At 32.9% G+C, this 17665-nt stretch overlaps 2 protein-coding genes across 2 annotated transcripts; one reads left to right on the top strand and one right to left on the bottom strand.

Moving 5' to 3' along the window:
* The first annotated feature begins 2072 nt into the window (after positions 1-2072).
* On the top strand, positions 2073-9123 carry LOC128157194 (protein-associating with the carboxyl-terminal domain of ezrin-like). The gene is made up of 14 exons (XM_052819632.1): positions 2073-2334; positions 2712-2897; positions 3186-3356; positions 3570-3669; positions 3807-3912; positions 4362-4439; positions 4696-4835; positions 4950-5152; positions 5325-5465; positions 5656-5735; positions 6056-6294; positions 6598-6709; positions 7852-8428; positions 8724-9123. The coding sequence occupies exons 1-14, from the start codon at positions 2161-2163 to the stop codon at positions 8793-8795; spliced, it is 2379 nt and encodes a 792-aa protein (XP_052675592.1). The 5' UTR covers positions 2073-2160; the 3' UTR covers positions 8796-9123.
* A 528-nt stretch (positions 9124-9651) lies between these two features.
* LOC128155824 (ubiquitin-related modifier 1-like) lies at positions 9652-11322 on the bottom strand. Its single transcript, XM_052817701.1, has 5 exons — positions 11218-11322; positions 10785-10855; positions 10268-10349; positions 10125-10173; positions 9652-9965 (listed from the first exon to the last, which is right to left on the bottom strand). The coding sequence occupies exons 1-5, from the start codon at positions 11247-11249 to the stop codon at positions 9897-9899; spliced, it is 303 nt and encodes a 100-aa protein (XP_052673661.1). The 5' UTR covers positions 11250-11322; the 3' UTR covers positions 9652-9896.
* Between the last annotated feature and the right edge of the window lie 6343 nt (positions 11323-17665).

The following is a 17665-nucleotide window of genomic DNA, read 5'->3' on the forward strand; positions in this document are numbered from 1 at the left end:
GGGGTGTTCCGACCCCCTAACTTACAAGTATTTTGTTCTTAGCTACGCCACTGCATTAATCCATAGAAAAGATTTAATCTTTACTTTTCTAGATAAATGATTATTATGTTATATTGTCCAAGGCAAAAACAGAACGTGATAATTTGTGTGATATAAAAACTTTGACTTCTTTAAACATATGCTCTTCCAAATGTCTAGGGCTTATTTTTTCTTTAATATCAGTATATTCATAGAATATTATAATTGAAACTTTATATCATACAAAAATTTTAATAAGAGGTGGTGATATTTTACCAAAATTGCTTTTTTTTTTAAATATATGCGCATCTGGCAACTACTTGTAACCACAGATCTGATATATTACATCGTAAGTATAATATTTTTTATCGTATAAAAAGTATACGACTACCTAATTATTAGTTACAACGAAAAAAATAAAAAGTAGGAAGCCCGTTTAAAATCATAACAAGAAAATCTTATGTTTGATATCATTACTCAATCATAGTAATAAACAGAATTCAATGGTATAGTATTGGCGTTATTTGATAAATACAGCAAACTTCAATCATGTGGCTCTTTTCTCAATTCAAATAATCATTTTATACAAAAGTATATACATAAAAAGCGTTTGGCTTTGTTCCAGTCCATCGTCATTTTCTAATTCTACGTTGAGGCGTTTTTTTCTGGGGTGTTGGAATTAATGACTTCCGTCGACCTTCTTTCTTTTTATCCTTCATCGATTGATTATCCGTTTCGGTAATTGATATTTTTGCCAAGTTTTCGTGTTCTTGTTGCTTATTTTGATGTATCATAACCAATACTGTGAATATTGAAGCCAGTAGCACGGAGATGAACGGACAGATTTCTTCTCTTGGATTATATTTCGACGGGTAAAGAATATTCAATGAGCATGACACTCTCCTTTGAATAGGAATCCACATATTCAGAACAAAAAAGGCTGGAGTTGTGGCAAATAAGATAATCTTCGTAATTTTTCGGACCTTCCGAAACCATGTCTTCCTGAACAGTCCAAAGTTCTTCAATACCGAAAAGTACAATAGTAACAGAAACACCGAGAACAGAAAAAGTCCATTGTTTACTCTTGTCGCCACGACGGACACGTGTTCTCTCACAAGTATAACAAGAATCGATGACCAAACAAAAAGACACAGGTGCCATAAAGTTCCAAAACTCCTTACCGCATCCATTCCCTCTCCTAAAATGGTTGAAACGAAAGTCCTGAAAACAAGGTATCTCCAAAACAGCATGGCGTGTGAAATTTGAGATGAACGTTATAAAAGACGTTTATATTGACGTCATCAAACACAACGTCATTTTCCGCGAAAATATATAGACATTTTACTGTGCTAACGTATGTTTTACTGAGTATTCGGATGATAATGTCAGAAACTGGAAACTAAAACGGGGGGGGGGGGGGGGGGGGGGTAAGGAACGCTCCGGTAGGAAGTCTTTTAACGCGCTCCGGATATTCAAGAAGTTTTTAAATTATATAATTCATCAATTTTGAATTCTTGTACACAATTATAATTCAGTATTAAACGCATGCTGAATCGACTCAATCCGCGTACAAATGCGATTTTTTAATCTTTCTCCCTTAATGCGCTTTACATGCATCTTTTATTTTCATTAATTTTAAAAATTCGCTCAATTAAATGATATATCAATTATTATAAAAAAGATTTATATTTAAAAAAAAAAAATCAGAAGAAAATGACCAAATATGATCAGTTGAGTTGTGCTTGAAATATAAACAATTCTTTGTATGTGAATTTGATAACTTTGAACACTGTTGAATTTTATTTTCTCAAGGGGGCGGGTACGTGGTGGTGGAACCCTGACACCTCCACTTATAGATCTGTACATACATGAACATTGCATACCATTCTTTCTTTCTTTTTTTAATGAGACGATATATAAAAACGGCCTTTAGTTCCTGCGAATAGATCCCCAGCTGCCCATTCCCACATGTGCAATAATTTGACAATGATTGCGTTGAGATCAATTTCGGAATTCTTTAGCTTTTCTTCTGGTTTTAGCGTTTATGTTTAACTCGCTATTTCCGATTGTTAATTTGATGGTGTGTCACAGTCATCAACAATCATGATTGTAACAACCGGTGCTATTCTTTTAGACTAGAGAATGGGCGCTGAGTCTAGTGTACTTGAAGATTATGACTTGGATGAACCGTCTGCTTCATCAAAATCTACATGGACATTACGACATGGGAGGTACAACGATGAACTGGACGTTACTGTTCTGTCTGAGCAGAAGGAAAACGGACAGAAATGGTGTCTACTGCAGAAAGATATCAAAGTAAGAGGCGATTTATGTCCAAACACATTTCATAAAGCTGTACTTAATCCAAAGCATACTCTAAAAATATTTTTTTTTAAAAACATGTTGGCACAATCTTTTGATTTAGCAACATGTACATATTACATTAATTTGTAGAGTTATGCAAAGTAACTTGATTGAGCTATTAAAAACTCTAATCTTGGCTCAGCTTATTATTTAAACTGACGCTCTCACAAAGTTTCAGAGAATTATTATAATTCATATCTCATTGACTGGAAATTTAATGCGCTTGTCATGCACTTGTCACAAATTATAAATCTGGATATTGATCCATCTTTTTTCATTGTAACATTTTGTTTGTATAATGTCTTCATACATGTTTATTTGTAATTCAGTTCTTGAAGAGTCTAAGACACCCATGTATTGTAAAGTATTTGAATACGGCTAACATGTCCGGAGAGCTGTACCTGGTCATTGAGAGGTCTTCACCATTACCCGATTTGTTGGAAACACTTGACCCTTTAGAGATAACGACAGGAATTCACAGTGTTATGGAAGGATTGTCTTTTCTACATGAACAAGTAATCAACATTCTTTCGGTTCTAGTCAAGATGTGGCTTTATCAGTAATTATTGACCATAAAATTAATGGGACTAATCCTCAAGAAAAAAACATCTACATGTATTACGGTAATGATAATTTAAAACTGTATGTCTGGTTCTGTATGTGATATGATTTACCTGAAAGCAGACACTTTATTCTAAGGCTGTTAAAAGTTCCGATTAGTGATAGGCATAAACATAACCAGCATATATGTCTTGATAAAAAGATATCAATATAAATTGATGTTGCATTTGGTCCAATTTTAGGCCAGAATGTCTCATAATAATGTATGCCTGGATTCTGTGTATGTCACCTCAAATGGAACTTGGAAAATCAGTGATTTGCAGCATTGTTGTAAATTTCTGGAAGTGACACCTGATTTTTTGAAAAATTCAAGGCCATTTCGAAATAAAGAGAGCATATCACCAGAAGAAAAGGTAGAGTGATATACATGTACACAGTACTACATGTACCAATAATAATTTTCTCAGTCTGTAGATCTTTAGCTAGCAAAATAAATGAGAGGTGTAAAATTTCATATACACATGAATTTTTTTTCTTGACATTTACTGGTAAATGAGTCAAGTGCATAATTTTAAAGACTCTGTGATTGATTTGTTTGAATAACACTGGGTTTACTTTGATTGCAGGCCGAGAGATTAACCATTACTAATGAAATGGGCCATACAAGGGATGTGTTTTCTTTTGGTGTCATGGCAGAAACCCTTCTAGAATATATTTCAGAAATAGGTTTGTTAACTAATTGATGATTGATGTTCTATTCCTTAATATCTACAGAGGAGACTTTTTTTTAACAATTCCACTTTGTTTTATTATGTCATTTCAATAAACGAAGTGTGTAATTAACTATTCATTTCTTATATCAGGTGAAAAGAGCAAGACATTTGAAATCCTTGTACAAGATAAATGTTTGAATGCTGACCCCAAACAAAGACCCAAGTTCAGCACCTTGATGAAAGATCAGCTGTTTTGGTAGGGCATCAGATGCTTTCACTGTAAAAGTGGTTATTTATGCTCTCGGTTAAGTGCATGTTTTTTATGGTCAATCAATATGTGTTGGTGTTAAATATGCTTATTTGATTTACCACTCAAAAGTTTTGATTTATTTTTACCATATGCACAGGGGTATTTTAGGTAGTTTCAAGCTTACCACATAGCTAATGTGAATTTCCCCCTTGCTTAAATAACCACCTTTACAGTATTTTGAAATTTACAAATAATTACATGAAAAATAAACCCTTGAGAAATTGTACACTACTCTAAAATTGTAAATAAAAATATCTCTTAATAAATGACATTTTACAATGCTGGGAATGGTTAATCTCATTTTCATTTGAGACTGTTTCTGTGGTTTGGGATTTGATAATAGAAGTTTTTGTCTGTAATATATCTACCATTAATGCATATACAATTTATTTCAGTAATGATTTGTTACTGATAACTAAATTCCTGCGAGAATTAACACTCAAACCTCAGAAAGAAAAGGAAGAGTTTTTCAGGTAATAGTTTGAGCATTTGTATTCTCAGAAGTACAATCAGTTTTGGCTATATCTTTTAGGCTTTACATAGCACATACCTCTAAATCATTTTATTGTTAAAATATGTGAACATGAATATCTTCTTTATTTCAACCAACATATCTAAAAAAAAAAAATTAAGCTCTTTTAACAAATTTATAATACGCATTGTGGTCCTTATTGGCATACTCTACATACTATACATATTTATCTGTTATCTATTTCTTGACAATTGTAGCTCCTTGTATCCAAGACTAACTGTGCTGGCAGAGGAAGTTGTGGCCAAGCAGCTTGTTCAGTTGTTGCTCAGTCGCTTTGTCTTACTGGAGGCATCGGCTGCTATGTCCATTGTTCCTAACATTCTTGTTCCAAAGAAAGGTTAGTAAACAATGCATTCTGTGAACAAAATGATGGTTAAGGTCTCTTAGTACGCAGTAAATGTTTTACTGACTTTGATGAATATTATATATGTACTGAACATGAATGATTTAGGGACCAGTGAAAAGGTTGAAGTCCACTCCCAGAGGCTTTCTCCTTTGTTCTCAGTACCATTGTATAAGACGTATGTGATACCAGAACTAATCAAAATGTTCCACTGCCATGACTATCACATCAGAATGATCTTGCTGACTTATTTTCCACTCTACATGGACCTGTTTGAGAAAAACGATTTGGAAGAAGTCATCTTTCCCCAGGTTTTAAACATTTACTGAAACTGTAATCTTGTCAGAATTTCATTTTGCATCAAATGTCCTTGAAACTTTAAATCTCCTATGAAAAAGAATACAACCTTTTATCTATAATTTAACTGTACCCACTTTCTACTATTGATAATGTAGTAATGAAGTTTGAATTTGATGCCTACAGATCTTGCTGGGGGTCAGGGATTGTCACGAGGATTTAGCCTCACAGAGTTTACATTGTCTAGCAGACTTGGTGAAAGTTCTTGGCCGCGACACAGTGATAGGGGGCAAAAGCAAGGCGTACTTCACACAGGGATCTCCAAAGGTATTCAATACAATCTGTACTTTGAAACATTTACGGTAGCATTATTTACTGTATTTATTTTGGCCCTTCAGACACATTACATGAACAGTCTTTAAAATGTTTTGAATCTGTTTACCAGGTATTTTCTGATATGATGATAAATTAATGAAAATGTTGGTATACAGGCATGAATATTGAATGTTTATTTTAGCATCTGCCAAGAAATGCCATAGAAACAAGAAGTGGTGAAGCTTTGGACAAAGTGTTATTGAAAGATCTGGCATCATACAGGTTTGTCAAATACTAGTAGTATATACATGTACCTATACGTTATTGTATTCATCTATTCACATGTACATGAATTTTCAATAGTTCTAACCATGCTAGTTTAATGCTCATCAATATACGTACATGTACTTTTGATAATGAAAGTTTTAATTTAAGTTTGAGGCAATTTACAATGAATTTTGCATGCATTATAATTAGAGGGAAAATGATAGAAGTTATAAGCTTGTTGAAATTATGACACTTGTTAAGGTTTATGACACTTGTTAAGGTTTATATCTCTTTGTAAATTGAAAAATACACAAATACTCCTTCAATATGGACAGCACTTTGACCACAAAGACAGAAAATAGGTGTAATTCAGTGGACGAAAAGAGACAAGAAAGACAGAACAAACTGAAAGAGCAGAGGATGGCTAGGGAGCAGAAGAGACTTGAGCAGCAACAAAAGAGGAAGGAGAGAAGGGAGAAAGAGAATGAGATGCCAAAAATGAACATGGACTCGGAGGGAAGTCAAAGCCAGTCCAGCAGAATTTTACCAAGTCCTCAGATAAATGGACATGAAGGTACATGGACGGTACATGATTCATATGACAACAATATTATGTACTCTCATCACATCTGCTAAGTTATATTATATTGGTTAAAATAGATAAAATAAAGTTTGCATAAAATAAAATGCAGATCATTTTCATATTGTACAGACTTTAAACCGATGTTTGAAAAAGCAATATTAATTCTTTTTTTTCTAATAACAAATTACAATTTATTTTCTGTATAAATTTGATATAACTGTCCTTGTAATTTTCCGAACAAACAGTCAGTATTGCATGTAGTAGTAAACAATTTATCTTTAAAATATCTTGCAGAAATCCAAAAATCGGAGCACTCTTTGCCTGGAAATGAAATTTCAGAACGAAAGATATCCTATGATTTTGAAGACCAAGGTGTTGCATCATATGATGTAAAAGTGTCAAAAAGGTAAATTTGAAATAAAGATTGTTTTTATTCTTTTTTTAAAGAAATATTGCACACGTATATACACTCAACAAAACTTTTAAGTGTTCACCCTGATAAATAGAAGAGTATGAAAATTACAAGATAAACTAATGTGAAATTTTCAACATTTTGTAACTGATATATCTTTTTATCAATAGCACAGATAGAATAAGACAACAACGATTGAAATCAGTTGCTGTATGCAGGGTTATTTTTGCCGTGTGTAATTTTTGCCCTTCTACACTTGCAAAAAATTTTGTTCCATCTTGAATTGCCTAGACACAGTTAAACGTTGTGTTTAAAAAGAGATATTATGAGGTTAAAATTCGCCAAGTGCTGACAATAAGGAGGAAAGGGGCGAAAATAAAACAGGCGAATATTTCCCAGTATACCCCTGGTACATTACATGGGATGAAACGTCAAAACATTAAATTGGTATTTTTCTTTGCACTTAACATGGCCAAAAATGATCTTTGATATATCAGCAAGAGCCATTGGAGTATTGGTGTTTGCACTGTTTCTACGACACATTGTACTGTTTATTTTGTCCTTGACACTGTTTTAAATATGAAGCAAACCGAAAGTGTTTGTGATATTAAGCAAAGGTCTAGGTCATGGGTCACAACCAGAGGTCATGGTCAATGCATAATTTTTATCTTTTTGATAGTTACCAGGTAAGTGGAAATCGGTCATCCCGTCAACAAAACAAATAAATGACAATTATGTTGGGATTTTTTTTCATTAGTAAATACATTATACTCCGTGTCAGAACACTTAGAAGCTTTGTTGAGTGTATATGTATGAATACATGTTTATAACAGTACTTATTCATTCAGTGTCCTCATATGCATACATGTAAATGTTAAAACAATTATGTTTGAAAGAGTTGACAATTTAAAAAAGTGAACAATGAATTTGTTGAAATTCATAATTTCAAATTTAATGTAAAAAAAAATGTATTAAGGGTAGATGTAATATATGCAAGAACAGAAAGTTTTATGGCAGCTTAATGGGAATTTTGGCTTTGGGGAGGGAGGAAGGGGGGGTGTTACACATTATGAAGTTTGAACACTACATGTCAAATTGTTCTCCATTCTTTTCTCTCCTTGATTTCGATTTTAAAGTTGGAATGATGACCGTCTGGATCCTGATGTATATGTAACCAGTGACCACAGCGGAGATGATTGGTCAGATTGGGATAACAGTATGGAGGACTCACCAAATGCTAATTCAGCAACAGTCAAATCTGTTGAGTTGATCAAAAAACAGGATGTGGGCTATTCCAACCACTCAATAGAGTCATCCAAGAAAGATGACGACCTTTACAGCAAATCTAGTCCAAAAAATATACAATCCAAAAGCATGGAAAGTGATGTAACAACTAAAAAAGCAGACACTCGTAATTCTGTTTCATCAAAATCATCCAAAAATGCTTTGAAATTACAATCCACAAAGAAGAAAGAACCTCAGAAAGAGAAAAAGACATTAGGAGCTGAATTTGAAATCAAGTCAATATCCACTCCACCTGTGAAAGTATCTGTAGAAACTGACTACTTTGCAGACATGGGTTTGACACCTGTAATCACTAAAGGAACGACTTCAGAACATTCCATTCAAAAGGACGAAACCACTAACAAGTCTTCATCAGCTGTAAAGGCTTCTAATCTTTTGACTTTTACTGTGGATGAAAATAGTCAACTGGTATATTGAAAATCTTTACATATTTTTTATTCATATTTTAAAGTTAAGAACAATTAAAGAAATGATATTCTCCTTATTTTAAGGAGTACACTCTGCAATATCTATATATAGACCCTTTTAATAATCCACTTCTATTCCTAGGAAATTTTCAAATTATAGAAATACTTTGTCTCACCTGTCACTTTGAATTTATAAGCAGAAAAGTTAGAGTGCTTAGCTGATAATTAAGGGCAAACCAAGACATTTGGTTATTGTATTATAAAATGTTACTTTACTGATGCTTTTTTTGTTTCAGGATTCCTCTGGGTGGGGAGAAGACACTGGTGGATGGGGGGATGATGACCTGAATTGGGCAGAGGAAGACTAATCATTTCCCAATTCTTTGATAGACAACTCATTTTATACATAAATATCCAAGACGTATTTCTGTTCAAAATTTTTGCAATTCTTTTCTTAAAGTACCTAATTATACATGTACATGTTCTACTGTGTTCTATCGTATGTATCGGTATTTAAAAATAGCTTTCCCTGTGCAGTGCTGAAAGCATTTTTCAGTGTTTATGTACTATGTACAACTCCATGGTTTTAATCCTACCCCATGGAAAAATTAACATTCAACCAATTTGTCAAAATATGTCTTCTCTGTTGTTGCATTTCAATTCTAGCATTATAATTATTGTCGGAATATCTGTATGATATACACCTGTACTAGTATTCAGCTTGGAAATAAACAATGTAATAAATAAATGCTATAATAATTTTGTGTATTTTTCAAACCAAATTGAAGGGTTTTTGTAAAAGAGAAAAATATTTGTTAGTAAATCCCTAGTACATGTTCAGCATATCACTGTATTATGCTCACCATGTACCAGTAAATTAAACTAAACATGAGGTTAACACTTTGCACATGAATCATATAGCTTGACCCCAAGGTCACATCCTCAGACCCATAGATATTACTGCTGTCTCATTGATGCACAGGAATGAAAAAAAGTGTTCAATTACATCATTTCAAAGTACGTGTTGATTACATGTATGCCCCAACCATAGGCACTAGTAAACCAAGAAGCTACATGTATAAAATGGTTAGGATTGAGTTAGAAAATGGACAAAATCAAATATAATCAGAACATGCAGTCACTGAGGTTGTATTTGATATACCGTATGTCTTTTGTTACACTATTCTTTGGGGGATTCCAAGAACATAAGGATGTTGCAGTATTATATCATTTATTCAATCTTGCAGGCATGGATGAATGACATTTTACTATTATTATCAAAGTTGTAAAAAAAAGATAGGCAATACCATTCATATAAAAACGCAATGTTTCTTTTTTGTACTTCCTGTTTGGTCAACAAAAAACCAAGAGGTGAAAAGATTTTGATTTCTGTACAAAAAAGATTCCAGGCATATCTGAAACTGTCAGCTTCTAGATTTTTCAAGACTATTATTTCAGTACTGCAAGCATCAGCCTCCATGCAACGTTGAAATAAAAACAATACGGTCATTCGGTTGGATCTCGTAATCAAGTTCTCCCTGAAAGAGAATAAAAGTCAAAATGAAAAATGTTAAGAGGGATCCATGGTCGTGGCAATTTTTTATTATCCTTTAGAAGAAGAAGAGCTCCTTAATTACAAATCTTCACATTATATTTGATTTTCCTGGTAATAATAGCAGTGTGAAATTTTTTCTTACCATCAGTTCCCAGTCTGCATCGTTGACTAATACCAAGATACCTGGTCTTCTGTTGGAAAAGAAGAAAGAAGAAATTGATAGTTAAAATCAGAAGGGACAACTTCATATACTGTACACTCAATTGCTTTGTATCCATAACTTACACTGTCTCTCCTTGCATGAATAATTCTGGTCTTTCTTTTAATAGATTATCCTTAATATACAGCAGCAAGTTTCCTATTGTCCCTTGAAAAGAGAAGATTAATTGAGTACACAGAATGGTCTTTGAGATTTAAGTAAGAGAAGGCTACATATACAAATATTTATTAAAATTAGCTGCAGGTCTGTATATAGCTCCCGGTCTGAAAAAAAAAAATTGGATGGACGACCTTGGAGCTACAGTGCCACCCATTGAAAAAATTGTGTATTTATTGCGTTCAAAAACGTACACTGGTTTTGAGCTTATTAACCTTATTTAAACGCAAATTCTGCTTAAACAATTTGTACCACTAAATTCTTTATGAAATTTACTACTGATATCGTCTAGCTCTTTTTTAGGTATAAATAAGGTCATCTTCGCTAGCCAAGGGTTTACGATCCACTCTGCTCCTTGTAGAAGAGCAGAGTGGATCGTAAACCCTTGGCTAGCGAAGATGAAATAAGGTAAACTGTCTGACTTACATTTTTTCTCTGAGGCAGGAAGTTCTATATTGTGCTTTTTAACTTTGTCAAACAACAATTCTGCTCCACCACTGTAAACATTTATAAAACATAATATTTATGAGTACATGTAACTATTAAAAACAAATAAATATAAAATAGGCCAATTAAAAGCACACGTTTAAGCTAGGTTAATATAACCTACACTGAAAGGCATTTCCTTTTTAAATTTCTGAAAATATGGTTACTTTTTCATGAAAAAAATCACTGATGATGAAATCCTATTTTATCAAAATACGTGTGTATATCAGAACTCGACAGAAGACCGCTGGGCATGTGGTGTCTTATTTTAATCTTAACTTTAAAAATCGCACCCAGAAAAAATTATCACTTCAAAATTAATAGAACTTAATTTTCAGAAACAAAAAGGTGATTAAATCTTATTAGAGCCTACCTAAATTCCAGAGTAATTGGTGTTTTCATCATGTATACCTTTGCATAAAATGAAAATGAAAGTACACAAAAATTATACTTTACAAAAACGGTCACATAACCGGATAATTTCCGGATTATTAATATCGAACTTTCGCTAATATGTCCTAATATGCCGTTTCCATCACTGCTATTCATTTATATGCCAGTATGCCTATATATAATATTGTGCGATAGAACTTCGTTGTTGAGTGTATTCACGAAAAAATGTTCACATTGACTCTGTCCTTTTCTGCCTAGTTTGAAAAAAAAAATCAAAATTTTCTGCCTAAAACCTAAATCAGAGACATAAATGACGTTATTTATGTCTCTGCCTAAATTTAAAAACAAATAGACCTATTTCAATTTTAATGTACTTTTCAAATGTTTTTCATTTTAATGGTGGAAGCTATCCTAATTTGTCATATATTTCTTTGTCCATTTCAATCGGTTGGCGTTTCTTTTTTAACGTATATGATATAGACATGTATATGCCTATACGTTAGTCAGCATATCTTAGCTCCGTCACCATGGGCCGCATCGTTCACCGTTCTTGTACCATTCTATTAAAAATGTTTAACCATATCCTAAGATCTAATTTAAGATGCATCAACTGCATGGCCAATCGGCCTCAACGTATGTTTAAAAAGATAACAAAATTTACATAATAATAAAGTGAAAGAAGGTCACCGTGACTTTGATATAAGGATATGAAAATATGAGGATGCTAATATAAATATAGTAAAATACCGTAACGTGTCATGTAGCTAGCATTGTATTTCTTGAGATGAACATTGATTTACATTTTAAAGTGTACATCAGTACATGTACATGTGTAGTATAAAACATCATTCTCTGACAAATTCACAAATATACATTTATACTTTGTACTTATCTCGTTTGTTTTATTAGTTTATTTTCAAATACACATGTAATTGACATCATGATCTTATAATCTGTGCTAGCGCTATTTTTATGCGACATTGTGTGTAAAAAACATGAACATTACGTATTTTTTTTTATCGTTATCTAGAGCGTAATATATATATATATTTTTAAAAATCTTATGAATTTTAAAAAATGATTTATTTAAGATTCGAACAACCTCTTACCCGATAAAAGAAGTCTACAAGCCTCCGCCTATCTCACTGAGCTACGTTGATTCTTAATTAATACGTTGATTATTAATGATTTAATAAAAGTGAAATGTTTTTGGTGAAGACCACGAATGTTGTCCCATTATGGGTCTAGGCTCCATTTGGATAAATCATTAATAAAAATGAATAAAAATTTATCCTTTAAATATAGGTAATTCAGGAATGGAGTAAAAAAATGAGAAAAGTTTGCAGACAGACGGACGGACAACAGGTGATCAGAGGAGCTCACGTGAACCTTCGGTAAGCTTAAAAAGCTAATGAAAATAAGACTTGTAAATTCTCCTAGTGTATCAATTTAATTCCTAAAAAGATCGCTAAAAAAACATATTGAACAATTTTAATGTTTTAATTGCTTTTACTACGATCTTTCCTTTCCTTCGTTCCATGTATTATCATTTTCTGACCTTAAACTAACCAGTGACCATAATCAAACTTGCTCAGATTATTAATTCTTCGCTTTACCTTCGTTCAAAATAATATTTACAACAGAATTGTATATACCAATAGTAATACAACACTATACATGTAGTATATTTATACAATACAGAGGCGGATCCAGCAATTTGGAAAAGGCCGGGGGGGGGTCCATTTCATGAAAATCAATATGTGCAAAATCAATCATTTGTCAATAAACGATGACTTTTTGAACGTTTTCCGTGCGTATACATCTGCATTTAATAAACATTTATCTCATCACTATCTATTTCACATCTATTTCAACATCAAAGTGCACTGCATTATTGAGCGTTTTGCCTTTTTGGTTTAGTTAAGGAAGATTTGCATAATATCTAGCCTTAAGAAACTCAAGTTTCCAGCAATGAAAAAGTGCGTCTATGCTTGATAGAAAAGAAACACTAAGAAACAAAAAATAACTCAGACTAATTACGACAAACTAATATAAAAATGGATATTTTAGTATTTTTTTTTTATTTCTTTGATGTTTTAAATCTGAACTGTTAATCGATTTTGATTTCTATCGATTATTTCGTGCAGTCCGTGATTTTTCTTAAGTTCATGGTTTCGACCGATCAATAAACTGGCATTTTCTACAGAGCGATGAATTACCATCAATTTCCGTAAGAAATAGATGTACGTCCTGATTTTAAAAAAAAATCACCAAAAGGCAGTTTTCACAATTTGTTTCTTATCCCTTCTGCAACCTTCCTACATTAAAAATTCGTATAAACTCCAAGGAACACCCTACGGTATCCACGAACAGTTCCCCAAGGAAATCGAGGACAAGCGCCGACTCTTATACCCTATCCAGAAGAGGTTCAGGAAATCGGGACACAAAACGAAGCTGGTTCGCGACAAGCTGTATATTGATGGGAAACTGTACCTACCAGAGGACCCGTCGGGCGAACCGCAGAATACCTCAGAGGCACCTGCCGCAGCAGCGAGATCCGCGCCTTACTCGAACACCAATCGCACCAATCCGGGAGCTCTACGCATGGGTAACCCCGAGGCACCGACAGCCGCCGCAAGATCCGCGCCTTACCTGGACACCGGACGCGCCAAACCGGGAACACAACACATTGGAAATCCCCCGACATCGACCACAGCAGCAAGATCCACGCCTGACCGGGACACTGAACGCACCAAACCGGGAGCAGAACGTAGTGATGTGCGTACCGCCAATCACCCACCGGTATGGGGTAACCATTCAGCGTAGGGGTGTGCAGTGAGTGAATTGTCGTTTATATCTTGGAATATCTGTCGGTCGCTTCATGATAAAATAAACAATCCCGAATTCCATTCAATTATAAATGGATACGACATAATCTTCCTTAGTGAATGCTGGCTTGCTCCTGGAGATGTTGTAGACATAGATGGCTATGAAAAGTGTATTTTTCCAAGAAAATCAATTAAAGGTGGGGGTATTGTTATCTATTGTAAACCACACCTATCTCCATATATTAGTATTGTTGAAAATATATACGACAGCATAATATGGTGTAAAATTTTAACAAATGCTGAAAACAAAAATATCTACATTGCTATGTGTTATTTACCTCCTGAAAACAGTGTTTTTTATGAACATTTTAATATTGATACCTGTATATTCCAATTATTAGAGGAGTCAATAAGTAAATATAAAAATATGGGTTCTGTATATGTAACAGGAGATTTAAATGCAAGAACGGGTGTCAGAAACGATTACATAACTGATGATTTTTTGAAATATGTTGTATCTGATGGAAATCTACCATTTCTATATGAAGACACCGAAGTTCTTTGTGAAAGAAAAAACCAAGATAAACACATCAATAATTATGGTAGAAAATTATTAGAATTATGTAAGTCAACAGGTCTACGAATTGTTAATGGTAGACATCCTGGGGATGTACCTGGTGACTATACTTTTTTCTGTTCAAGAGGAAATAGTGTTATTGATTATCTGTTGACCGAAAGTTCATTGTTTTTTAGTATAGGCCATTTTTCTACTGGCATATTTAATATTTTTTCTGACCATTCACCAATTATTTTTACCATCAATGGTATTTGCCTAGAAACACAACTGCATAGAACGAGTGTATCTTCGGGTAGAACTAACAGTAAATCAGTAAAGTGGATCGATGACAATGCGGAATTTATCTTGACTGAAATTAGACAAAATCAAAATTTTCTACTCAGTGAATTAGATATTGATTTCAAAAATTCTTCAGATCTCAATACTTGTATCGACAATATTTGCAGTATATTGAATGACTGTGTCTTACCTTACATGGATGTTAAAGTATCTAAAGCACAACATACCATACATAAAAATAACGCATGTGGGAATATGAAACAGGACAAACCCTGGTTTGACGAAAAACGTAAAAAACTATTGAAAGAATACAAAGGGCTACTCCATACATACAATAATGAAAAATCATATGAAAACAAAGAAACACTTTTAGTCGCCAAGAAAAAATACAAAAAATACATGAAAAAATCAAAATATAACTACAAACGATATGAGGGGGACATGTTTGATTTTTTGAGAAAACACAACCCAAAACACTTTTACAGTTTATTCTCTAAGGGGAAAAGCAAGTCTGGAAAATGTAGCCTAACGAATGACGACTTCCAAGCATATTTTAAAAGTCTTATTGAAAGTATCAGCGTTGACGACACAGAAAGTACTTGTGACTTTGTGAATTATAATGCCGTATATGAAGAGTTAGATAAAGAAATTACCTATAATGAAATTAGTAAGGCTATTAAAAAACTAAAATGTAACAAAAGTTGTAGTGAGGACTACATTGTAAATGAGTTATTTATAAGATGTAATGATATTTTAATGCCTGTGTTACATAAACTTTTTAACAAAATACTAATGTCAGGTTTATTCCCTGATCTGTGGACAAAAAGTTGTATTGTACCAGTACACAAAAAAGGAGACATTGATGATGTAAACAACTACAGGGGTATCTCTATTGTCAGTTGTTTTGGAAAACTATTTACAAGTGTTTTAAATAATAGAATCCTAGAATGGGATAACAAATACGATATCTTGACTGATGCTCAGTTTGGGTTTCGACCAGGACTTAGTACAGTAGATGCTATATTTGTTTTACAATCACTTATTAACAAAACTCTATGTAACAAAAAACGTCTATATTGTTGTTTTGTGGATTTTCAAAAGGCATTTGACTCTATTATCAGTTGCAAGTTATGGGATAAAATATATAAAGTTGGTATACGAGGGAAATTATTACAAGTTATACAATCACTGTATAATAATGTGAAGTCATGTGTCAAATATGGTGGTGTTTTAAGTGATTACTTTAGTAATGACATGGGTCTTATGCAAGGTGAAGTGTTATCACCACTACTTTTTGCTTTGTATGTTAACGATTTTGAGATAAACTTTATAAAAAACAACTGTCCATCCATTGAACTACAAATGATTAATGTTTTCCTGCTAATGTTTGCAGATGACATGGTATTGATTGCTGAAACCCCTGCTGGGTTACAGAGTATGTTAAATACACTTAAGGAATATACTATAGAATGGGATCTGAATGTAAATGTGTCTAAAACCAAGGTTGTCATTTTTAGAAATGGTGGGAAAATATCAGATCTTGAAAGCTGGTCATACAATGAACAAAAACTAGAAGTTGTGAATACTTTTAAGTATCTTGGTATGTTATTTAACTTCAATGGAAAATTTTTACAAACACAAAAATATGTAGCAGATCAAGGACGGAAAGCACTTTTTGCAATATCAAACACTATGAAGAATTATTCTTTTAATGTTGAAACTCAATGTTCTGTATTTGATACGTATGTACATAGCATTCTTTCATATGCCTGTGAAATTTGGGGTTTCCACAAAGCACCCGATATAGAAAAGGTACATCTCAATTTTTGTAAGAGAATTCTTGGGGTCAACAAAAAAACTACAAATAATTTAGTGTATTATGAACTGGGTAGATTTCCTTTGTATATTAGAAGAAAACTACGAATTTTCAAATACTGGTTAAAAATTAAAAATACAAATAACATTATCTTGAAGGAGGCATACGAAAGCATGCTTGTCAATAACGATAACTGGATGGTTTCCATACAAAGCGAGTTATCTAGCATGGGTCTAAAATATTTGTTTGACGAAACTTGTTCAAATCATTGTAAAACCTACAAGATAATTGAGTGTAGAATATTAGATATTTATAAACAAAGTTTGATGTCATCTATTTCGACATCTCCGAAGAGTATGTTATATCGACACCTTGTGGATAATTTTTGTTTGCAAACTTATCTTAGGAGACCGATTAATTATACTTCAAAAAAATTTATAAGTATTTTTCGAACTTCATCACACTCTTTAAATATTGAAATAGGTCGACACAACAAGGTGCCAAGAAATGAAAGATTTTGCAATCATTGTAATAAAAAAGATTTAGAAGATGAGTTCCACTTTATACTCATATGTCCTTTTTACGCTGAATTACGAAAGAAATATATAAAGAGTTTTTATTACAAAAAACCAAGTGTTTTTAAGCTAACTAAACTTTTAAGTGTTAACAATACAAAGGAACTTAATAATTTAGGAAAATATTTATCTAGCGCTTCCAAAATGAGAGCGCAGCATTGTAATAATACTACAGTTTAAGCTAAATGTACTTATACATTTATGTTCATTCATATCTTAGATATGTACATGATTATATTGTCTTAATATGTCCACTCACTTACTGCACATTGCACATTTGTATATAATTTTATATGTATTATAATTTGTATTCCGATGAGTTGTAAAGCTCAAGGATAATAAATTGAATTGAA

This window comes from Crassostrea angulata, chromosome 7 (assembly GCF_025612915.1).
Source record: "Crassostrea angulata isolate pt1a10 chromosome 7, ASM2561291v2, whole genome shotgun sequence".
Lineage (NCBI taxonomy): Eukaryota > Metazoa > Mollusca > Bivalvia > Ostreida > Ostreidae > Magallana > Magallana angulata.